At 43.4% G+C, this 25272-nt stretch overlaps 1 protein-coding gene across 1 annotated transcript; it reads right to left on the reverse strand.

Moving 5' to 3' along the window:
• Window positions 1–1403: 1403 nt before the first annotated feature.
• Window positions 1404–25161, reverse strand: LOC140192542 (lysosomal acid phosphatase-like). The gene is made up of 7 exons (XM_072250105.1): window positions 25079–25161; window positions 22171–22323; window positions 21398–21496; window positions 3661–3756; window positions 2671–2803; window positions 2328–2419; window positions 1404–1511 (listed from the first exon to the last, which is right to left on the reverse strand). The coding sequence occupies exons 1-7, from the start codon at window positions 25157–25159 to the stop codon at window positions 1404–1406; spliced, it is 762 nt and encodes a 253-aa protein (XP_072106206.1). The 5' UTR covers window positions 25160–25161.
• Window positions 25162–25272: the final 111 nt, after the last annotated feature.

Genomic DNA, 25272 nt, shown 5'->3' on the forward strand with positions numbered 1-25272 from the left:
CTGGTCCTAGACGCCCCCACTGTAGGAAACATCCTCTCCACATTCACTCTGTCTGTGCCCTCTGGTCCTACTCTACCCCACGGTATGAAACGTCCTCTCCACATTCACTCTATCTGTGCCCTCTGGTCCTACACTACCCCTCTGTAGGAAACATCCTCTCCACATTCACTCTATCTCTGCCCTCTGGTCCTACTCTACCCCACTGTAGGAAACATCCTCTCCACATTCACTCTATCTCTGCCCTCTGGTCCTACTCTACCCCACTGTAGGAAACATCCTCTCCACATTCGCTCTATCTGTGCCCTCTGGTCCTACTCTACCCCACTGTAGGAAACATCCTCTCCACATTCACTCTGTCTGTGCCCTCTGGTCCTACTCTACCCCACTGTAGGAAACATCCTCTCCACATTCACTCTATCTGTGCCCTCTTGTCCTACTCTACCCCACTGTAGGAAACATCCTCTGCACATTCACTCTATCTGTGCCCTCTGGTTCTACTCTACCCCACTGTAGGAAACATCCTCTCCACATTCACTCTATCTGTGCCCTCTGGTCCTACACTACCCCACTGTAGGAAACATCCTCTCCACATTCACTCTATCTGTGCCCTCTGGTCCTACACTACCCCACTGTAGGAAACATCCTCTCCACATTCACTCTATCTGTGCCCTCTGGTCCTACACTACCCCACTGTAGGAAACATCCTCTCCACATTCACTCTATCTGTGCCCTCTGGTCCTACTCTACCCCACTGTAGGAAACATCCTCTCCACATTCGCTCTATCTGTGCCCTCTGGTCCTACTCTACCCCACTGTAGGAAACATCCTCTCCACATTCACTCTATCTGTGCCCTCTGGTCCTACTCTACCCCACTGTAGGAAACATCCTCTCCACATTCACTCTATCTGTGCCTTTCAATATTTTATGGGTTTCAATGAGATTCCATTCCACCCCCTCCCACCATCATCATTCTTCTAAACTCCAGCAAGAACAGGCCCAGAGCAATCAAATGCTCCTCATGCACTAACCCCTTCATTCCCAGACTCATTCTCATAAATCTCCTCAGGACCCTTGCCAGTGCCAGCTCATCCTTTTTTATATAATGGACACTAAGCTGCTGACAATACTGCAAGTGCGGTCTGACCAGTGCCTCATAAAGCCTCAGCATCATATCTTTGTTGTTGTATTCTAGCCCTCTTGAAATGAATGCTGACATTGTATTTGCCTTCCTTACCATCAACTTAACCTACAAATTAACCTTTAGGGAAACATGCACTAGGACTAAGGTTGGTAGGCAGAACCCCAGTGCCTGCAGACCCTGTCCAACTGTCAGCAGCAAACGGGGTCCCGATGAAGTGAGCTAGAAGTGCCAGTGCACTGCACATTGCTTCCATAGCAGTACCTACCCATTGTCCTCCTGGTACAGCTCAACTATGTGGCAGGCAGCGTAAGGGGAAGACAGGCTGTAAACATTCAGAGCCATTTGAAGAGCTGCAATTGTTGTGTCGTGCTGGAAACAGATTAATATTGTTCATAATTACAGAAGTAATTAACTCAAAAACACCGGCATACACAAAGGCAACACCTGCACAAACCATGGCTTTGTACATAAACTGTCTTAGATTAAATATCACGGATTATGCAGTTTTACTGGTCAAGTCCAGCTGTGTTCCAGGTTATGGCACCAAGACCAGAGCAGGATACAGTACCAGAAGGGACCCTCTACAAACGCATCAAGTTGAAAGGACTCTCCTAAACCACACTGGGGTGTTTGACACCTTCAGTGAAGGGTGTACCCAATATAGTCGATCGTGATATAATTTATCAATTTATTAATTTCCATTCCCCGTTCTGGCTCCCCTCTTATCCCTTCTCACCATCTCCCTTTGGTGACCTTTGTGCTTCCCTTTATTTCATGGTCTACTGTCCTTGCCTATCAGATTCCTCCTTCTTCAGCCCTTTACCTCTTCCACCAATCACCTTCCAGCTTCTCACCTTCCCTTCTCCCCCACCCACCCAACCTCCCCGTCACTTATCACCTGCCAGCCTGTATCCTTCCTCTCCCCCACTTTCTAATTCATGTTTCTTCCTCTTCCTTTCTAGCCTTGATGAAGGGTCTCCACCCAAAATGTTACATATCAATTTCCCTCCATAGACGTTTCCTGAGCCAGTGAGTTCTTCCAACATTTTATATGATGCTCTGGATTTCCAGCGTCTGTGTCTTGCGTCTATGATTTATCAGTGGTGACTTTATGTAGCTAAACTGAGAATCTACGGCAAACTCAGCGCTCACTGGTCCCGGCAGCTCAACACCAGAACGACTTACCGCTGAGTACATGATCACTTTGGGCTTTGGTGTTGGAGATGACGTCTGCAACGATTGTTCAATATTTTGGAGAATTTTTTTCACGAGCATACCTAGGACAAGAAAGCAAAGCCAAACGGGAGAAGTATGAAACAGTCCAGGGACTGATACCAGATCAGTAATGTCACCGATTCCTCCCCACGCTGGCACTAGGCACACGGATGCAGACATCAGGTGTGGGTCAGATGGGTCAGTGTGGGAGGGAGGAAGGCAGACTGGTCACAGCCAGGATGTTGGGGGAATGCACCCACCTCCCAGTTCTCTTCCACCCTTTTTTCCCAGCTCAGACCCTGGGAAAACTCACCCCCCTGGAGCCGTGACTTCTCCTCTTGCTTGTACATTCCATATGCGACATGGAGGGTGAATTCCTTGAACAACCTGAGGCGCTCCATGACAGAAGGGGTCACCCAGGAAGCCACAGTTTTGTTGTGGAGTTGCTGCCAAGATGAGACAGATGCTGGTTACATGCTGACACTGCCAACAGCCTGAACACATCCCAGCCCTGAGCAGCCAGCAGCGCACATTTATTACAATGGCCACCGTCCCAGAAAGCTGCCTCTGCAGAGCTGTCCAGCACCTCAGCCAATCCGGTCAAATCTCGTAAGACACTGCTCTTCACCTCAGCCACCTCTTAGCCCAATTCTCTATTAAAGAAAATATCAGCACATTATCTTGTCCAGTGCTTACCCATTGCAGTAGAACCCTATGCTTACTGTCACCCCCTTTTCACTATCACATGCACCAAACCAAAGTCAGATTTTAGATCCAAAGATTGGGAGCCAACGCAGCAGCTCTGCAGGGGGAAGGAAAGGAATGAGGGGTGTGCATGTGCGCGCGCACGTGTGTGTACGTGTGTGTGTGTGTATACATGTGTGTGTGCATGTGTGTGTACGTGTATGTGTGTGTACGTGTGTGTGTACGTGTGTGTGTGCATGTGTGTGTGTGTGTGTGTGTGTATGTGTACGTGTGCATGTGTGTGTGTATGTGTGTACGTGTGTGTGTATGTGTGTACGTGTGTGTGTGTACATGTGTGTGTATGTGTGTACGTGTGTGTGTGTGTATGTGTATGTGTGCATGTGTGTGTGTGTACGTGTGCGTGTATGTGTGTACGTGTGTGTGTGTGTGTGTGTGTACGTGTGTGTGTGTGTGTGTATGTGTACGTGTGCATGTGTGTGTGTGTATACGTGTACATGTGCATGTGTGTGTGTGTATACGTGTACATGTGCATGTGCACGTACATGCTCCTGTTCATCTGTAAAACAATTGCAGTTTGTCACAAGTCTATGGTGCTCACCTCACAAAACAGGGTGTCGTAAATCGACCAAATGGTTGCTAGTGACATCATCTCTCTGGGAACCCCAGTGGCATTCACAAGCATGTTCAGGAACTCCTTAGAGAGATGGGAAAGGAGCAAATGTTACATCAGTAGGAGCACTAGTTCACTTAGGAAAGACACAATCGTTACATCATTCTTGGATTCTCTGAACCAAGGTATTCTCAAAGAGTTCAGACTTCTTTCCAAAACTTTAATTCTGACATTTTCCAAACCATTCCTGTAAGAGAAGCAGTATCCAGATCAGAGCTGGAGGAGGTTGTATGATGTTGAAAGACTCGAAACACCCGATGATTCCAGGAACATCACTGAAGATGTGTCCAGAAGCGTCAATAGATGTATGTACACAGCTAAGAGAAACAGTATCCAGATCAGAGACACAAGAAACCACAGATCCTGGAAATATGGAGCAAAATACAATGATGCCAGCGGAACTCAGTCTGTCAGAAAGGAAATGGGTAGCCAACATTTCAAGTTAAGACCCTTCATCGGGAATGAAAGATAGAGAGGATATGGCCAGTGTAAAGGGATGAAGGGAAGGGTTGGAGCAAGAGCTGGTAGTCTCCACCATTCTCTCATCCACATCCCTCCCCAACCGTACCCCCAACTCCTCGGGCATTTTCACTGTAATCTGTAGGAGTGTAATGCCTGTGCCTACCTCAGCACCATCCAGAGCCCTAAACAGTCCTTCGAGCTGAGGCAGACCTGCTTATTGCATCCAGTGTCCCCGATGGTGAAGCCAGGTGCAGACTAGGTGGCCAGTTGGCCAAACATCTGTGCTGTATTCACTGTAGTCATCTGGAACTCCCATTGCCAGCCATTTTAATTCTCTTCCGACCTGCCTGGCCTTGGCTGCCTCCTCTGCCAGAATGAAGCTTAACAAAAAGTAAGAGAACAACACCTCATAATCTCCCTGGGTAGTCTACACCCTGACAGCATGAACATCAACTTCTCCAACTTCAGGTAAAGTGCTGCCCCTCTATCCCTTTTCTCTCTTAGAAAGATAGAAAACCTACAGCACAATACAGGCCCTTCGGCCCACAATGCTGTGTCAAACATGTACTTTAGAAATTGCCTAGGGTTACCCATAGCTCTCTATTTTTTTTAACTCCATGTACCTATCCAGGAGTCTCTTAAAAGACCCTATCATATCCACCTCCACCACCATCGCCAGCAGCACCACTCTCTGCGTAAAAGTTTACCCCTGACATCTCCTCTGTACCTACTTCCAAGCACCTTAAAACTATGCCCTCTTGTGGCAGCCATTTCAGCCCTGGGAAAAAGCCGCTGACTATCCGCACGAACAATGCCTCTCATCATCTTATACACCTCTATCAGGTCACCTCTCATCCTCCGTTGCTCCAAGGAAAAAAGGCCAAGTTCACTCAACCTATTCTCATAAGGCATGTCACCCAATCCAGGCAACATCCTTGTAAATCTCCTCTGCACTCTTTCTATGGTTTCCAAATCCTTCCTGTATTGAAGTGATCAGAACTGAGCACAGTACTCCAAGTGGAGTCTGCCCAGGGTCCTATATAGCTGCAACAGTATCTCTTAGCTCTTAAACTCAATCCCACGGTTGATGAAGGCCTATGCACCGTATGCCTTCGTAACCACACAGTCAACCTGCGTAGCAGCTCACTGACTTCCATGCAGAATATGACCCACCTACAACCACTCTTCCCCTTCTGTAGGCAAGCCAATTCTGGATCTACAAAGCAATGTCCCCTTGGATCCTATGCCTCCTTGCATGGGGTACCTTATCAGCCAACCCACTGAGGCCATGAACGTTGCAACACTCTGTAGTCAAACACAATATGGCTTGTCTTCAGCTGAGCAAACACTGGGCGGGGGGGGGGGGGGCGGGGGAGGACAGCACCAACTCCAGCTGGGATGCCACGCCACCCTAACCTGGCACTCCGGTTTAGCGCACCGACTCCAACACCTCTCTCCCGGGCGGCAGTAAACAGGTGACATGAAGCTTGAGGCCTGGATCTCGCTACGACCAAGGCCACACAGGTCCTCTGCCACCAATAAATCAGTGAGTCCGACTTGCTGCATTCTCCATTAACCATGTCCACAGGGTCTTGTGATCACAAGAAAAGCAGCTCAGGCAATCGGTTGCTGGTAGACTGCGCACTGACTCCTCTGACACCAGCAGCAGCATGATCCACACCAAGTCGTGTGGACATTCAGAGGCTTTTCCCCAGGGCTGAAATGGCTAACACGACAGGGCACAGTTTTAAGGTGCTTGGAGGTAGATGTCAGGGGGGTAAGTTTCAAAACGCAAACGCGAGGAATTCTGCAGATGCTGGAAATTCAAGCAACTTTGATGTGTGTCAGGGGTAAGTTTTTTACGCAGAGTGGTGAGTGTGTGGAATGGGCTGCCGGCGACAGTGGGGAGGCGGATACCATAGGGTCTTTTAAGAGACTCCTAGATAGGTACATGGAGCTTGGAAAAATAGAGGCTATAGGTAACCCTAGGTAATTTCTAAAGTAAGTACGTGTGGGTCGAGGGGCCTGTATTGTGCTGTAGGTTTTCTATGTTTCTATGCTTCTAAGTCCAGCTCCTCCAGTTCCTCCATCAACGGGCAACTTTCTGATAGAGTAGATCTGCAGTCCTGCAAGTTCTTAATGTCCAGCAGGGCCTTGTGATAATAAAATAAGTTTCAAATAGACAATAACACCTTTGGCTGGCCCCATACTGGAAGGATAAAGTCCAGCTGAACCAATCTCTCCCCATACCAGAGTTCTTCCGTCCAGGCAAGATCGTGATGAACCTTCTGTGCACTCACTTCAGCACAACCACAACTGCACACAAGGCTCTGAGTAATCTAATCAGTGTTTCAGAAACTTACAAGAACTTTATATTCCATGCCCCAACTTTTGCCATATGCCTTCCTCACCATCTTGCTACCTAGGCTTACGCTTCAAAGATTCAAGGATTCAAAGTACATGTTGTGAGATTCCGGTGACATCATCGTTCAGAATGGCAGCTTAAATCAATAGCTTCTCTGGAAAAACACATATTTTGCCCCATTAATCCACGAATCTAAGATCTGTCGAACATATCTGAATTGATTAGGGGGGCAAGAATGGGGAGAAAGAATGGAGATTTTAAAAAGCACCACTGCGGAGCCTATGGAAGAGAGAGGTACAGCGCATGGCTCTCCTACACGTGCTCGTGGTGGCGAAGCTGACGTGGGGCCTCGTGCAGGCGAAGCGGCAAATATGATAAGGATTCTGGAAGAGATATGGGGATTCCAAAAAGATATAAAACAGCAACTCAATGACATCAAGTCCGAGCTCGCCAACGTCAATCAGAAAATAGCGGTGGCAGAGACTCGAATTGAGAAGGTGGAAGATCGCGTGCAAAACATGGAACAGATACTAAGTATGACGATAAAAATATTAAATCAACAGGAAAGTAAATTGCTTCACCAGGAGGGAAGATCGCGACGGAAAAATATCAGGATTTATAAAGTTCCTGAAGGAGCGGAGGGATTGTCGATGGTAGATTTTGTAGACAAGCTGCTGCGGGAAGCGCTGGAGATTCGCCCGACTATGGAGATTGAAATTGAGAGGTCGCATCGTGCGCTCGTCCCGAGGCCTCCCGGATACAGAGAAAGTAAACCGCGCTCAATAGTACTTAGATTCCTTCCATTCAAGAGCAAGGTGGAGATTCTACGAAGGGCCTGGGGTGAGAAGAGGGTTTTTTTGGGACGGGAAGTTCATATACTTCGATCAAGATTACCCCCCCCACCACACCGGCTGTCCTACAGAAACGAAAGGAGTATTCTGAAATGAAACGAATATTAAAGCAAGGAAAGATTAAATTCCAAACCCCATACCCTGCTAAACTGAGGGTATTTTACCAAGAAGGGATACGACTATATCAGACAGTGAAAGTGGTGACTACAGACATGAAGAACAGAGGACTGTCCATTAGCCTGGTCAAACCAAGGGAAAGTCTGGCTGAGCAGTTATCCCAAACTGCTTGGGAAATAGTAAGAGAACCGAGAAAGCGGGGGACGGGAACAGGATGAGAGAAGGACATTGGGAAGAGACTGAGAGTTCCCTGAGGACAGCCCTCACCTCCTCCAGAAGAGCAATAAGGTTTGGCTAACTTTGAAAGTGCTGATAAACTAAACAGAAGCAAAAATAAACGGTGATATACCTATCTCGAGAAATACATATTATAATATGGATTGTATATTACTCAATTTTTAAAAATTCATTTATTCATTCCTTTTTCCCCACCTAAATGAGAATATATACATGGGAGGAATACACAGGGAAATCATTTCTGTGTAATGGACATAGTATTTTTTACTTACTTTTATAGGTACTGCAGCGGGGGCCCTCAACCCACAGGTAGGAGGGATTATCCCCCACGGCTAGACGTTTCTTCTAGCCCAACCCAGGGTCATCTAGAGACCCCAGCCTTGGAATCACACCTCCGTTACCTTTTTTTTAAATTATTCACGTTTCTTGGCTCTTATTTGTTCAGGGAGTAGATTGATTAAGTTATATTCTGCAAATTTCAATGATATACTAACAGATAAGTACACATGGCTAAGGACAAAGTAAAATTCATTTCTTTTAATGTCAATGGGCTGTTGAATCCAGTCAAGCGTAGTAAAATTCTATCAAAACTGAAAAAAGAACAAGCCCATGTAGTATATTTACAGGAAACTCACTTAAGTGATAATGAGCATGGAAAATTAAAGAGAATGGGCCTCACTAATTTGTTTTTCTCCTCATATAAATCAGGACATAGGAGAAGAGTTGCTATTCTTATCTCAAGCAAGCTAAATTTTGAAAAAGTATTCAAAATGGGAGATAAGGAGGGCAGATATATTCTGGTAAGGGGGAATATAGATGGAAATTCAGTTACTGTATTGAACATATACACAACCCCAGGAAGTGATATTAGTTTCTTCCAGAAAATTACTAATATTATGGTAATGGAAACAGAAGGTCTCTTGATATGTGGGGGAGACTTAAATTTACAATTACAACCAAACTTAGACTCTTCCAATAGAAAAACTTATGAAACAAAGTCCTTACATAAGAAAGTTAACACTCTTTTTGAGGATGTTGGTCTAATTGATATATGGAGGGACCTTTTCCCCGACAGAAGGGATTACACTCATTATTCTGCCCCCCATTCCATATATACAAGAATAGACTATTTCATACCATTTGGAAAAGATAGAGATAAAATAATCACCTGTGGAATTGGGACAATAGATACAAGTGACCATGCACCTATATATTTATCTGTTGATTTTGACCTACAACCAAAGAATACTATTTGGAAACTAAATTCAAGTCTACTCAATGATCTCTATTTTAAGGAACAAATTAAAAAAAGAAATTGGTCTTTACTTAGAATTCAATGATAATGGAGAGGTTTCACCTCCCATTCTATGGGATACTCTGAAGGCTGTCTTAAGAGGGAAACTTTGCAAGACCATGGATCTGCGCCTGGAAAGTCTTCACACTCCAGGGCGCAGGCCTGGGCAAGGTTGTATGGAAGACCAACAGTTGCCCATGCTGCAAGTCTCCCCTCTCCACGCCACCAATGTTGTCCAAGGGAAGGGCATTAGGACCCATACAGCTTGGCACCAGTGTTGTCGCAGAGCAATGTGTGATTAAGTGCCTTGCTCAAGAAAACAACACGCTACCTCGGCTGGGGCTCGAACTCACAACCTTCAGGTCGCTAGTCCAATGCCTTAACCACTTGGCCACGTGCCCACAAGGGAAAATTATAGCGATATCTTCATATAAGAAAAAAATAAGGAATAAAACATTAGAGGAATTACAAAATAAGCTGAAGGAGCTAGAAAAAAAAACACAAATTGAGTTTGCCACAGGATACACTAGAGGAAATTTTAAAAATTAGGAATGAAATTAATAGTTTGGCTACACAAGAAATTAGAAAAAATTTATGTTTCTGAAACAGAGACACTATGAACGTGGATCTAAATCAATGAAAATACTGGTGTGGAAACTGAAAAAAAAAAATAGCAGAAAATACAATTCATAGAATTAGGGATCCAAGAACAAAACTGATTAAAAATAAGCTAAGTGAAATTCAATAAGCTTTTGAAATGTTTTACAAAACTCTATATTCCAAAGTTCCAGGGGGAAGCATAGCCCAAACTGACACCTTCCTGAATTCTTCAGAGTCACCCACTTTAAGCAAAGAACAAAATAGAACCATGACTGCTGACATAACTGAAGCTGAACTAAAAACTGCAATTAGTAAGCTTAAATTAAGCAAGTCACCAGGATCAGATGGATAAACGGCAGAGTGGTATAAGGAATTTAGAACTAATTCCTGTTTTGCTCCCCACACTGAACTGGGCCCTAAGAAAGGTGCAAATGCTACCCAGCTGGAAGGAGGCGATAATCTCAACTATACTGAAAGAAGGCAAGGATAAAATGGAATGTGGGTCATTTAGACCAATATCTGTTGTTAATGTGGATTATAGAATATTTACCTCCATCATGGCCAAACGATTAGAAGAGTCTCTACTCACACTGATACATAATGATCAGACAGGTTTTATACAACAATGCCAAACACAAGGCAATATACGAAGGACACTTCACATCATGGATCATGTAAAAAAAATGAAATTGAAGCAACAGTGATAAACGTGGACGCTGAAAAGGCATTTGATTTGGTTAATTGGAATTTCCTTTACAGAGTTTTACATAGATTTGGTCTACGTGACACAATCATTAAAACTATACAGGCACTATACGACAATCCTACTGCCAGGATTAAAATCAATGGATATTTATCTATTGATAAACAGATAACCGCTACTCTTCGCATTATATCTGGAACCATTAGCTCAATACATCAGACAAAATGAAGATATCAGGGGAATTACTATTAAAGGGACAGAGCATAAATTGGCCTGTTACGCGGATGACATTTTAATCTATCTAGGGCAACCAATATACTCTTTACCCAAGTTGATGCAATCCTTTGAACAATATGGTCAATTATCAGGATACAAGATCAACATAGATAAAACCTAACTACTTTCATATAACTATAGCCCACCAAGAGAAATTGAAAGTAGATATCCTTGGGCATGGCAAACAGAATCCGTCAAATATTTGGGCATCATTATGCCAAAAGATTTGGCAAAATTATCAGAATGCTATAATCAGCCTATATATAAAAAATTAAGGAAGATATAACAAGATGAAACCTAATTCCTTTTCTTGGTCTCACTTCAAGGATTGAATCTATTAAAATGAATATACTGTCCAGACTGCTATATCTCTTTCAGACCCTGCCAATAGAGAGTAACCAAAATCAATTCAATGAATGGAACAAGATGCTATGAAGATATATATGGCAAGGTAAAAGGCCTAGGGTTCGTCTCAAAACTTTGCAATTAGCCAAGGAAAAGGGAGGATGGGCCTGCCTTCTCTTAGAGATTATTATTTTGCAACACAGTTGAGAGCTGTGATATGCTGGTGCAACCCATCATATGATGCCCAATGGAAAAACATTGAGGAGAGGATACTTTCCATCCCCATACAGGCAATTTTGGCTGATAATAACCTACAAAGTTACATAAATAATATTGACAACCCGTGGGTGAAATGGACTCTTTTAAATATGGAAAACTATTATAGAAGAATATAAACTAGAGAGAGACATTGCAATTCTTAAATAGTGTGCACAACTCAGATTTTACACCGAGTAAACTACAGTCTAGATTTAAGGACTGGACGGCTAAAGGAATAACAGCTATTTGCAATATAATGAAAGAAGGAACACTGTTCAGTTTTGAAATGCTCAAAAAGAAACACTTAATAGAAAAACAAGACTTTTACCGGTACTTACAGATACGACAGTATGTTAAAAGGACGGTTAAAAATGTAACCAAGGCAAGTACATGTCTGATAGTGCTATTTAGAAATGCATATAATTCAGACAACAGTAGTGGAATAATTTCAAGCATGTATAAGGGTTCGTCAAATCTTAAAACACGTTCGACTTCAAACCAAATGGGAGAAGGAAGGAGGGATAATAATACCTGAGGAAGACTGGACAATAATATGGAGGTATCAATGGAAGTGTACCAGTTCACAGAAATGGAGGGAGTTCGGGTGGAAAAACTTGATAAGGTATTTTATTACACCCTCTCAAAAATTCCATTATGATAACAACCCCCCTGTTTGCTGGAGAAATTGTGGAAATCAAAATGCAAACCATTATCATATTTTCTGGGAATACCCCGTTATCAAAGACTATTGGAGTGGGATACATAATGCCCTACAAGACATCTTTAAATGTGAAATATCCTTAGAGAGTAAGACCATATATTTTGGGTATATACCTCAAGAATGGTTGAAAAGAGATAAATATTTAAAGAGTATACTGCTGGTGGCTGGTAAAAAGACCCTTACCAGGAAATGGTTATCACAGGAGAGCCCAACTCTAAATGTATGGATGGAGATTACAATGGACATTTACAAAATGCAGAAAATAACAGCATCTGTTAATCGTAAATTGGAACAATTTTATTCATACTGGAAAAAATGGTTTAACTACATAACACCTCATAGGCCTGATTTTATTCTCACAAGTCAATGAATATTTTGTAAAAAAAAAGATCACTCCCTACTCTGTACATAGTTTTCTTCTTTCGATTGTTGTTTCCTCTCCTTCCTATAAGTGTATACCTCAGATAAATATTCTGTGGAGATTTGTGACAAATATGATTATACGATATATATGTACAGTATCTGAAATGCATCTTATGGAAATGTATGTTTGATGATGAAATTCAATAAAATAAATTACAAATTACATGCTGTATGCAGTATACAGTCCTGAGATTCACTCTCTCACAAACAGCCACAGAACAAAGAAGCACCATGGAACCCATCCACAGAAAACATCAAACACCAAACACGCAATTGGCACAGAACAAGTGAATAACACACAGAATATCAAACATCACACTGCAGTCCTTGAAATGGTCTGGGGATGAACAATTTAGCAATGTGTTGCTCAGTAAACGCAGGCTGAAGAACCAGGCCGTGTTGAAGTGCCCCAATCAAGACTGCACAAAATAGCAATAAAAAAAGGAGAAACCAAAAACACATATAACATGAACTGCAGAGTCCTCTTAAAACAAGTCCAGTCCACAAACCCTGCCCAAGACCACTGCACCTTTGCCCGACAGCAGCGAGCGAGAGGGAGAGGGAGACCAGTGAAACTCTGAATATCTGCTCACCTTCCACTCTCATTCTCATTGATTTCAATCTTGCTCGGTGCTTTAATCGGTGACTTGGTTGAGAATTGGAGACAATCGTGGGTTCACGCCCCATTAGGCACACTCCATTCTCAACCACGCTCTCAAATGTGCCAAATTCCCTCAGGGCCAGCAAAAGCACCAGATCGCTCAGTCTACCCAAAAACACATTTTCAAAATGTAAATTACGGGCTCCATTTGCATACAGATTAGTAATAGGAGTATATTTTTAAAAAGGAGAAGAAGTAGTAGTTTTGTGAGCTGTCTGCAGGACTTCTCCATTAAGTCACATTGGTCACTGGCGCCATCTCGCAAGGCTTCCAGAAACCATGAGTTTGAAGCCCTAGGTCTCCCTGTTCTTCAGTGTTCCTTCAAGCTCTCCTACCGTACACGTCCTACCCTCATTTGACTTCCCACACTGCATCATTTCTCACTTGCTGAGATTAAATTCAATCTGCCAATGCTCTGCTCAGATTTCCATCTGAATACATCTCACTGTAGCTCCAGATAACTATCTTTGCTATCCACAATACCTGTAATTTTCATGTCATACTCAAGCATCAAGGGTCCCCGTAGAACAGCGATGGGCACAGACTTTGAATCAGAAAAGAAACCAATCACCACTTTCTGCATTCTGTAACCAAGACAATTTTGGATCTAATTAGCCAACTCACCTTGAATCCCTTGTGCCTTAGTCTTCTGAACCTGTCTTCCATGTAGAACTTTGCCCATATAGAAGACAATGTCTACTTTCCTGCTTTCATCAACCTTCGTAGTCACCTTCTCAAAAAAACTCAATCAAATTAACGAGGCAGAATTTCCCCTGCACAAAGGCATGCTGACTATTCCTGATTTGCCCCTGCCTTTCCAAGTGTAGATATCCCTTCAGAATTTTCTCTAACAATTTCCCCCAACGGGGATGCAAGGTTTATCTCTGTTGCCCTTCTTAAATGAAGGAACAACATTAACTAATCTCTAGTCTTCTGGTACCTCACCTCTGGCTGACAAAGGTGCACAAATCTCCATCAGGGCCCCAGCCACCTCTTCCACAGCAACCCGGGACAGATCTCATCCAACCCTGGGGATTTATCAGTCTTCATGCATTCCATAACAACCAACACATTCCCTTCTTAACACTGATATGTTCCTGGCCACCAACGTACCCCTCTCCGAAATCAGCAAACTGAGGCAGATCTCATCCAACCCTGGGGATTTATCAGTCTTCATGCGTTCCATAACAACCAACACATTCCCTTCTTAACACTGACGTGTTCCTGGCCATCAATGTGCCCCTCTCTGAAATCAACAACGTCATGTCCTTCTCCTTGCTGAATACCAATGCAAGGTATTCACGAAGCACCTCACTTACATTGCTTGGTTCTTCACAAAGACCCTCATTGGTCTCTCATTATGCGGAGACAATCTGCAGCCTGGGTAAACAACTTACAGAACATTCCTTTCTAACACTAATCATGATCAAACTGTCAGTCACACTTTAACTCTCAGCCTCAGTGCTACTCAATCCTGAAACAATTTCAACATTTAAGCGAAGTTTGGATTGGTACATGAACAGTAGAAGTATGAAGGGCTGTGGTCCCAGTCCAGTATGGACTGGATGGGCCAAATGGCCTGTTTTCTGTGCTGTACTTCCCTACGACTCTATAACCTCTGTATCCTACACCCTGACTACCCTCTTGCTTATGATATAAAATGTCAATACACAAGTACACTGCTGATTGACAAAAAAAGGATATGAAGAAATAAAACTACCATTTTAAAAAGGCTCAGGCTGTTTGGGTTTAGAATACATTATACAAAGTTATGGATACTGATTCAGTAACAGCCAATGGGGAACTAGAAAAAATTGCTAGGATACAGACACGGGGATTGTAAGAAATTTGACTGCAAGACCCGAAAAGGTCTCCCCTCCACCCATCTGCAATATTCATCAGGTACACTGGGTACACAGGACCCTGAACATTGTCAATGACCCCTCCTATCTATCCAACAATCTCTTTGACCCACTATCATCAGGCAGGAGGTACCGTAGCACTAGGACAGGACTGCTAGAATGGGAAACAGCTCCTTCCCCCAGGCTGTAAAACTACTGAACTCCCTGCCATCACCCAGTTCTCACCACCTATGAAGCAGCAGTTGTTATACTGTTTACTGTTTTACTTGTGACTTACGCTAAATGTCAGACTTCTGGAATATGTTTTATTATTTATTTGTGGCAATATTACCTTATGCATTGTAAGTTGTATGTGCTGTATTGTGCACCTTGGTTCAGAGGAACTTTGATTTTGTTTGGCTCTATACATTTGAAAGACAATAAATTTGAACTTGAAGAGACTAACCTTAAGCCACTGGCTCTTTGAAAGACCCGGTGCAGACATGTTGTGCAAAATGGCTCCTTCTGTTCTGCACCACGTATCGTTCTACAGGCAAAGAGTGACAGGCAGCAACCCCCTACAAAGGCAGTGCATCAACAAGTAGAAGAGAGGACACAGAGTCTGCAAAAGGAGACAGACAACATGTAAGTGGGCAAGAGACAGGCAGACAGAGTGTAAACCAGGAAAATTAAAGGTTATCGATTTTGGTTGGAAGGATTGAAAATCCTGGGAAACAAGTAAACTATTATGATCGAGGAACGTGTTTGCAGACTGGATATTGAACTTTTTACTGTTGGACTTCGGCCACATTCCACCGTGACACAACACTTGGCGGCACGGGAGGTCGTTCCTGCCTGTGGCCATCGAACGTGCAGCTCCTCCCGTGGAGGGTCAGACACCCTGAGCCAATAGACTGGTCCTGGACCTATTTTCCATCTGGCATAGTTTGTATTTTGGTGTTTGATTGTTTGTGGTTTTTGTATTGCTATATTTACGCTCTATTCTTGGTTGGTGTGGCTGTAACGAAACCCAATTTCCCTCCGGATTAATAAAGTATATCTATCTATCTATAATGGCCTAGATGTTGCAGCCTGTTACATGATTATATCAGATAGAACAATTAGGAACATTTTGCACATCTTTGCCTTTATTGCAAGCTATTGGAGAACGAGAGTAAAGGAGCTTGGCTACAGTTATGGAAGGCAATGGTAAGACAACACCTGGCATACTGTGTGCAGCTTTAGTCACCTTACCCAGAGGACAACCCATACCCTCTAATGTACTGAGTTTGTGTTGCTTTAGAATCAACGCCATTCAAACTCATTGTTATTGCAACAGGATGTGGGTCTTCTTACATGCAAGGATGCAGCAAGATTGTCACAGAACAATCAGAATCAGGTTTAATATCACTGGTATATATTGTGAAATTTGTCTTACAGTCACAGTACATAATAATAATTCAAATTACAATAAGAAATACATATAAAAATTAAAGTAGTGAAAAAAGAGAGCAAAAGGAATAAGCTGGTGTTTATGGGTTCATTGTCCAGTTAGAAATCTGATGGCTGAATGGAAGAAACTGTTCCTGAAACATTGAGTGTGTGTCTTCAAGCTCCTGTACCTCCTCCTTGATAATAGCAGTGATAGGGGGGCACGTCCTCAATGATGGGGGGGGCCTCAGTGATGGATGGCATCTTTTTGAAGCACTGCCTTTTAAATGTTCTCGATGCTGGGGAGCCAGTGCCCATGATAGAGCTGGTCAAGTTTACAACTTCCTGCAGTTCTTTCCGATCCTGTGCAGTGGCCCCTCCATACCAGACAGTGATGCAACCAGTTAGAATGCTCTCCATGGTACTCCTAGAAATTTGTGAGAATCTTTGGTGACATAGCAAGTCTCCTCAAAGTCTTACATTATGGCCAGGTACGGAAACACCAGTCCAACAAGTAGTGGATACAGCCCAGTCCCCCACAGGTGAGGCCCTCCCCACCACTGAGCACATCTACATGGAGCACTGTTGCAGGAAAGCAGCGTCCGTTATCAGGGACTCCCACAACACAGGCCATGCTCTCTTCTCACGGCTGCCAGCGGAAAGGTAGAGGAGCCTCAAGTCCCATACCACCATACTACCCCTCAACCATCTGGCTCTTGAACCAGGGGGAATAACTCACTCTACTTTACTTTCCACATCACTGAACTGTTCTCACAACCCATGGATTCACTTTGAAGGACACTTCATCTTACGTTCTTGATATTTATTGCTTATTTATTTATTTCTCTTTTGTATTTGCACAGTTCGCTGCCCTTTGCACATCAGCTGTTTGTCCTGCTGGGTGCGGTCTTGTAATGATTCTATCATGTTTCTTTGACTTACTTTGTATGCCTGCAACAAAATGAATCTCTGGGTTGTATATGGTGACATATATGTACGTTCAACTTTGAAATATGCTGCTGTCGTGCCTTCTTTGTAATTGCATCAATAAGTTGGACCCAGGACAGATACGCAGAGATGTTGACAGCCAGGAACTTGAAACTGTTCATTCTTTCCACTGTGTTTCCCCTCAATGAGGACTAGCATGCATTCCCTTGACTCCCCATTCCTGAAGTCCATGTTCAATTCCTCGGTCTTACTGATGTTGAGTGCAAGGTTGTTGATCAACCAGCTGATCTATCTCACTCCTGAACATCTGTTTATCACCATCTGAGATTCTGCCAACAACAATTGTGTCCCTGTGATCGGCAAATTTAGAGACACTATTTGAGCTGTGTCTAGCCACACAGTCGTGGATGTAGAGACAATAGAGCAGTGGGCATATCGTTGAGGTGTGCCAGTGTTGTTTGTCAGTGAGGAGGAGATGTTATTTCTGATCCTCACTCGCTGTGGTCTCCCTGTGAGGAAGTCAAGGATCCAGTTGCAGAGGGAGGTACAGAGGCCCAGGTTTTGGAGCCTGTTGATTATAACTGAGGGTTGAACACTGAGCTGTAAACAATAAACAGCTGCCTGACACAACTATTACTATTGTCAATGCCAAGTGCAAAGCCAGTGAAATTGCATCCACCATGGACTTGTTGTGGCAATAGGCAAACCGTAGCAGGTCCAGGTCCTTGCTTAGGCAGGAGTTGATTCTGGCCATGACCAACCTCTCAAAGCATTTCATTACGGTAGATGTGAATACAACTGGGTGATAGTCATTGAGGCAGATCACCCTGCTCTTCTTGGGCATTGGTATGATTGTCACCGTTTTGAAGCAACTGGGAACCACCAGCTGCAGCAGTGAGAGATTGAAGATGTCCTTCAACATCAGGACCTGACATCTTGTGAGGGTTCACCCTCTGGAAAGATGTTCAGATGTTGGCCACTGAGAGAGAGAACACAGGGTCACCAGACACTGTAGGAATTCGCACAGGTAGAGTTTTATTTACCCTTTCAAAATGTGCATGAGAGGTGTTGAGCTCATCAGGGAGTGAACATCACAGCCATCCGTGACGTTAAGTTTCACCTCGTAGGAAGCAAACCCTGCCAGAGCTGATGTGAATCTAATTCCACCTCTATAGAAATGGAAAATAAGAGGGAAGTTTTCCTAGGGAAATTTTAGAATTTTCTTTTCTTATGAAATTAGGATATATCTACATATTCATTTCATATATCGAACACAGAGATTAGGAGAATTTTGAACCCAAAGGAAGATGAATCTGGAGCTGGTTGGTATGTTCGGTTTTTGCTGTCTCTACAACACAAAGCGCGCGCGTGCGTGTGCGTGTGTGTGTAGTTTGATTAAGCGTGCTTGTTCATTTAAATAATTCAGCACAGATTATATATAAAAACACATTAATTGCATACGTCACCACGCTATCACGTGATATGTGTGTGCCTTGTTTAAAGTGAACATGAAATTAGACTCACATTTCGGACTCCCACACCTTCTTTTGAATTAGTTTAATGTTTTGAAGTTACAAAACATAACACAGGTATTTTTAAAACTACTGTGCCTCAGCTCACCTTGCAAGCTTCCTATTACTCATGCCTTTGAAGGTGTTTACCCTGAGATATCAGCTTCCATGCAAATACTTCTGATCTTCCCTTTCTGAAACTGAAAGCTTCTCTTCAGTGTAGTTAAACAGGTACCTCAACCGTCAGTTTCATTTCTTACATTTTGTCCTCACCACTTCCCCTGGGACAAAGTTTCCTCATGACTTGCTTCATGTTAAATGGATTACTCTCTGCAGTGTCCAGCTCAATGTAGCCACCAAACGGTTCTCCTCCCCTTTTAGCATTCAGGAGGAACCATTTCCTACACCATATTACCTTCCCTTATAAACACTGTCCTGTCTCTTCCCAGAGCTCCAATTACTCCTTCCAGTTAACATGGCATTATCTATTCATTTCAGCTTAGGTGGCACCTATAATGCAGTGCCTTCTACAGCTGGGAGACGATGTGCAGCTTGGTAACCAATTTACAGAACAATTCTCTCTCTAACGCTTATCATAATTAAATTTCTAGTCACACTTTTACGTTCAGCTTCAATCCTTCTCTAACCTGTGACATCTATATCCCACACCAATCCCAGAAAAACTCAAGTTCAGGAGCCCTGGCTCAACCTCTGATTCAGTGCTTTTTACAGCTACGTTGATAAGTAGAAAATACGTTGGAAATCTGAAAAAAAGACTAGGTAAATGGGGATAATGTAGGTCAGGTAGCATCTGTGGCAAACCAATTTAACATTCAGGCCGATAAACTCTGACTGTTTTCAGACAATAAATGCCACTCCTGACACCAATAGCATACTGATGAGGCTCAGTGTGACATTTTAACAATATTTCTAAATTACCCTTTTTGCACAGCAGCAATTAGCAATGATTCTGGTATCCTAACTTCAAAGTTCAACATTCAAAGTAAGTTGATTATCAAAGTACAAATATACTACCTTGAGATTTACTTTCCTACAGGCAATTACAGGGAAAAAAAGGAAAGCAATAGAATTTTATGAAAAACTACACACAGACAAGAGTGACAAACAACCAAATGCAAAAGACAAACTGTACAAATACAACAGAAAACTGAGAATAAAAGTTGTAAAGAGTCTGTGGGTCGTAGAATCATCAGAGTGGTGGTGAATGAGGTTGTACATGCCTGTTCAGGAGCCTGATGGCTATATGGTAATAATTGTTCCTGATCCTGGTGGTGTAGGGCCCAAGGCTTCTGTACCTCCTACCCAAGGGTAGTAGTGAGAAGAGGGTGTGGCCAGGATGGTGGAGAGTCTTTTGATGATGGATGCTGTTTACTGGCAGCAGCTCTCCATGTAATACAGAGTTGAGGACAGCTCCTCCTCTGATCTCTTTCCAATCCACATCGAAACATATTGCGACACAGCCAGGATGAAGTGTCTCAACCCAAAACACCGACTGTCCATTTCCCTCCAGTGTTGCTGCCTGACCCACCAAGTTCCTCCAGCAGTTTACTTTGATTCAGACTCCAGCACCTGGCATCTTCAATGCCTCGTATTGAATTTTAAACAAAACTCCCTGCCTTACACACTACACAGACATTCTGCTATCTACATCTGTATTTCCTCCAAGTAAAATATCATCATATTAAGACACTGGGCCAAAATGTGTCCGAGATTTTGAAAATGAACCACCACGAAGTACGGGTTTTGCTAGGGAGGGTCTGGAGACTGAGCACAGCCGTGCTAAGCCAAGGGTGAAACACATGCATCTGCCAGCACATCTGGCATAGATATCTTCCCCTATTTCCCTGGCATAGACATCTTCCCCTGTTCCCCTGGCATAGACATCTCCCCCTGTTCCCCTGGCATTGATATCTCCCCTGTTCCCCTGGCATAGACATCTCCCCCTGTTCCCCTGGCATTGATATCTTCCCCTATTCCCCTGTTCCCCTGGCATAGATATCTTCCCCTATTTCCCTGTTCCCCTGGCATAGATATCTTCCCCATTCCCCTGGCATAGATATCTTCCCCTGTTTTCCTTGGCATAGATATCTTCCTCATTCCCCTGGCATAGATATCTTCCCCTGTTTCCCTGGCATAGATATCTTCCCCATTCCCCTGGCATAGATATCTTCTCCTGTTCCCCTGGCATAGATATCTTCCCTTGTTCATTTGCATGGAACCACCCATCTTCAACTGAAGAAAAGAGAAGGAACGTGGTGTTTTTTTCCCTCCCTTGCTCACATCTAATTAATATTAATGACTTTTAAAAAAATAAACATCAAAACTTATTTAAGCTATTTTAAATCATTCAGATTAGTAGCTGAAAAAGTCTTTGACAGCACAAGCTATAAAGAAGCCAGTAAGATCACATTGCCACCTACTGGGATGGCCAAAACAGCAAGGCCTGGAGCTCCACCAGACCAGGCCTCACAAAGGACGGTTTGACCATGGGCAGGCTGCGCGCCATCCAACCTGATGACTGCTGTTTCACTCTACACAGACGCTGCCAAAACTGTTGATCAGCTCTACAGATTGGGATGGACGTATAGGGACACACATACCTTGTTTTCTCTCATCATCTTTTTGTATTCCTCTTGTTTTTCCGTCTCTGCAATCAACTGTGTGTAGTGAGGACAGTTGTCCAGTGGGAATGCAAGCACCTGAAACACATTCAGCTTTGTTCAGATCACACCCTGGACCCAAAGCTAGTGAAAGATATACACACACACACACACACACACACACACACACACTGTACATACATCACTCCAGTCCAGTTCCAGTGAGAGATATATGCTCACAGACACAAACATACAATACTCTGGCCCAGACATAGCTGTGAAAAGTATTTACATGCACTAATTAACTGCCCTCTGTCTCCATAGTAGATACCTGAGGAGGCAGAGAGACACGGAGCCCGGACTGCGGTATGTAATACAAGGTGCACACTTCCTGCTCCTATCCAGCAACAGTACAGGTCACAGTGCTCATCCTTTTCTAATACCACACTCACACTGTTACTGTAAACCATACCCTCCTTCAGAGCTCCAACGTAACATGCAAGGCTGCTACTTGTGCTGGTGCGAGGGCTATTCTTGCACACATCCACACCACCTATCCTTCCCAGCACTCCACTGTAAGATGCAGGGCTCCAGCCTCCGCATGGACTTCCTGCATAACCATCTACTGTTCACTAGAGTGGGATAGACTTTGCATTCCCCATTGCACTCTGCTCAGAAAAAGGATAGTTTGAGTGGTGCTGCTCAAACTCCCACAGCTGCCCTTCTCCCCACATTGTCAGCAACGTTGGGCAGTACCCCTCACAGCCACTTGCCTGGTCCTCTCCCTCAGGCACTGTATGCACAGGAATCGGTTGCCATCTCAAGTCAGGACGGAAGACCTGATGTCCTTGTGGAGGGTACAGCCCAGCAAGATTCGACTCAGCGCTCATCAGAGTACGGTCAACATCTGTGCTCCGAATGTAAATCTACAGCAAAGAGAAAATGTGTACAAATTAAATTATGCATTAGACCAAGTACAGCATACAATCTAAATCAAACTGCAGATGGTAAAATCCAAAATAAAACAATATAATGCTGGAAAGAACCTAGCATGCCAGGCTTGTTAATTGCAGCTAGTCTCTTTGGAGATTAGAGACAAGAGAAAGAAACAGCAGAAGGGACAGAAAAAAAGTTCAAAATACTGAAGATGCTGATGAGTATGAAACAGAAGAAGATCAGATATACCGTAATCAGATATTGTATGTGAGAAAGAAAAACAGGTTGATTAGTTTTCAGAACTTGTTAGTTCTATCAAACCGGAGAGGCTAATTATCTGAAATTGTTGAAGTCATTATGAAGTTCCAAGGGCTGTGTTACACCCAGCCAGAGGAGTGGGGGCTCTTGCTTGGGCTTGCTATGGGCCTCACTGAGTCAGTTATGGAGGAAAATTGGGAAAGGATGAAGAATTAAAGTGCCAGGCATTTAAAAACTCAGGATCACCCAATGTAACCTCGAGGAAGAACAGCTCCAACTCACATACTGTGAATTGATTTATTGAGATACAGTGCAGAATAGACACTTCTGGCTCTTTGAACCGTGCCACTCAGCAACCCCCAATTTAACACCAGCCTAATCATGGGGCAATTTACAATGACCAATTAAACGACTAACCGGTACGTCTTTGGACTTTTGGACTGTGGGAGGAAACAGACGCACGCAGGGGAAGACGTACAGACTTCTTTCAGATGACGTCGGAACTGAACTCTGAACTCCAACAGCCCGAGCTATAACAGCATTGCGCAAACTGTTATGCCACGCTACTATGGCAACCATGATTGACCAGTTTAAATGAATGGCTGTTAATCTGTAATATTAACTTTATTTTTCATCACTCATTTTTCTTTCCCTGAACCTCTAGGAATCTCCAACATTCTTTTCATTCAGATTCCCAGCCAGTGGAGTACTCTTTACCCAGCAGGTCTCCACCCTTCCAAAGACAACCACATTGTTCCCTCCACGCTCTGTTGTAACTTAAAACATTGCTTACTACCACTCTCTAGTTCAGAAACGAAGGTTATAAACCTGAAACATCTACCGAGTTTTCCCTCTCCACAACTGTAGCCTGGACAGATTTTTCCAGCATTTGGAAGAGAAGTCATTTTAGAAGAGATTTAGTTTTAATTTGGCATCATCTTCAGCAACAGAACTTTGTTGCAATATCATTCATTCCAAAATTGCCACAGTCTGCCTGAGTACACACAACTATAGTGTTCATGAATGTGCCCGAGTACACACAACTATAGTGTTCATGAGTCTGGCTGAGTACACACAACTATAGTGTTCCTGAGTGTGGCTGAGTACACACAACTATAGTGTTCATGAATGTGCCCGAGTACACACAACTATAGTGTTCATGAGTGTGCCTGAGTAAACACAACTAAAGTGTTCCTGAGTCTGCCTGAGTACACACAACTATAGCATTCCTGAGTCTGCCCGAGTACACACAACTATAGTGTTCATGAGTCTGGCTGAGTACACACAACTATAGCGTTCCTGAGTGTGGCTGAGTACACACAACTATAGCGTTCATGAGTGTGCCTGAGTACACACAACTATAGCGTTCCTGAGTCTGCCTGAGTACACACAACTATAGCGTTCCTGAGTCTGCCTGAGTACACACAACTATAGTGTTCATGAGTGTGCCTGAGTACACACAACCATAGCGTTCCTGAGTCTGGCTGAGTACACACAACTATGGTGTTCATGAGCGTGACTGAGTACACACACCTATAGTGTTCGTGAGAGTGCCTGAGTACACACAACCATAGTGTTCATGAGCGTGACTGAGTACACACACCTATAGTGTTCATGAGTGTGACTGAGTACACACAACTATAGTGTTCATGAGTGTGCCTGAGTACACACAACCATAGTGTTCATGAGTGTGGCTGAGTACACACAACTATGGTGTTCCTCAGTGTGCCTCCAGACTCAGTTGAAAGGAATGCACTTCCTGTCAGTGTGGCTATACAGACCCTACTCTGAAGACAATTCCTTTATCAGTTTTCCAGAGTTTAAATGGTCAAGGGAATTTACACCAAAACATGGCAATTGAAGGGTTTGTTCTGGAACAAATGTAGGACCACCTCACATGACTGAGGATAAGTAATTAAGTCAGTTAGGGCTGCCATCTAACTGAAATGCAGCCATTGTTATATCCTGCATTCCCATTAAAGGGTTAGAAGAGACCTTCTGCTCAGCCTCTCACTCTGACTCATCATTTTTTCACCTGTCCTGATGAAGGATCTCAGCCTGAAATGTCAACTGTACTCTTTTCCATAGATGCTGCCTGGCTTGCTGAGTTCCTCCACTATTTTGTGTGTGTTGCTTAGAAGAGATACCTTGCCTTTTGTATGAAAAGTCCATGGTACTCCTGCGCTCCTAAAAAGACGTTGGTGATTCAACTTAAAAAGTGTCTTTGGTAAAGCAAAACATCATAATGCATATCACAGGAGCCTTATAAAGAGCAACATTGAGTTTCTAAGCAGGTAGAGATTTAGTCAAGTCCAAGCTGTTGGGTATTTTGAAATACACATTTCTAATACAACTTGCCAGCACAAGATAGCTTGCAGATCAAAATGTGCATATTTGATCTCCTTCAGACAATAGTATCCAAAGCTGAATTAGAATTTCAACTTGGCTTATTAGAACCCCACCCCTTTACACAGTAGCTCACCTCACCTCATGTCGGTGATAAGACGAGTTGAGGAAGCCATGGTAACGATTTCGCAGATATTGGCCCAGTGCATACTGCTGTCTCATTCCAACCTACATAATGGAAACAGAAATCCCAGTCATTACGGGAAGAGACAGAGCAGTAAGCATAAATCCAGAGCCACACAACAGTGAGATTCAGCTCTACACTTTTTCAGTTT

Source organism: Mobula birostris, unplaced genomic scaffold (genome assembly GCF_030028105.1).
Source record: "Mobula birostris isolate sMobBir1 unplaced genomic scaffold, sMobBir1.hap1 scaffold_1626, whole genome shotgun sequence".
Classification (NCBI taxonomy): domain Eukaryota; kingdom Metazoa; phylum Chordata; class Chondrichthyes; order Myliobatiformes; family Myliobatidae; genus Mobula; species Mobula birostris.

What these genes read in the sequence shown, in the direction of transcription:
- LOC140192542 (XM_072250105.1), bottom strand. Translation starts at nt 25,159, where the DNA reads ATGAGACAGCAGTATGCACTGGGCCAATATCTGCGAAATCGTTACCAT. An exon ending in AGATGATGAGAGAAAACAAG is followed by an intron (nt 3,757 to 21,397) that starts GTATGTGTGTCC and finishes CATCTCTCTAAG; the next exon opens with GAGTTCCTGAACATGCTTGT. An exon ending in ACGACACCCTGTTTTGTGAG is followed by an intron (nt 2,804 to 3,660) that starts GTGAGCACCATA and finishes TCATCTTGGCAG; the next exon opens with CAACTCCACAACAAAACTGT.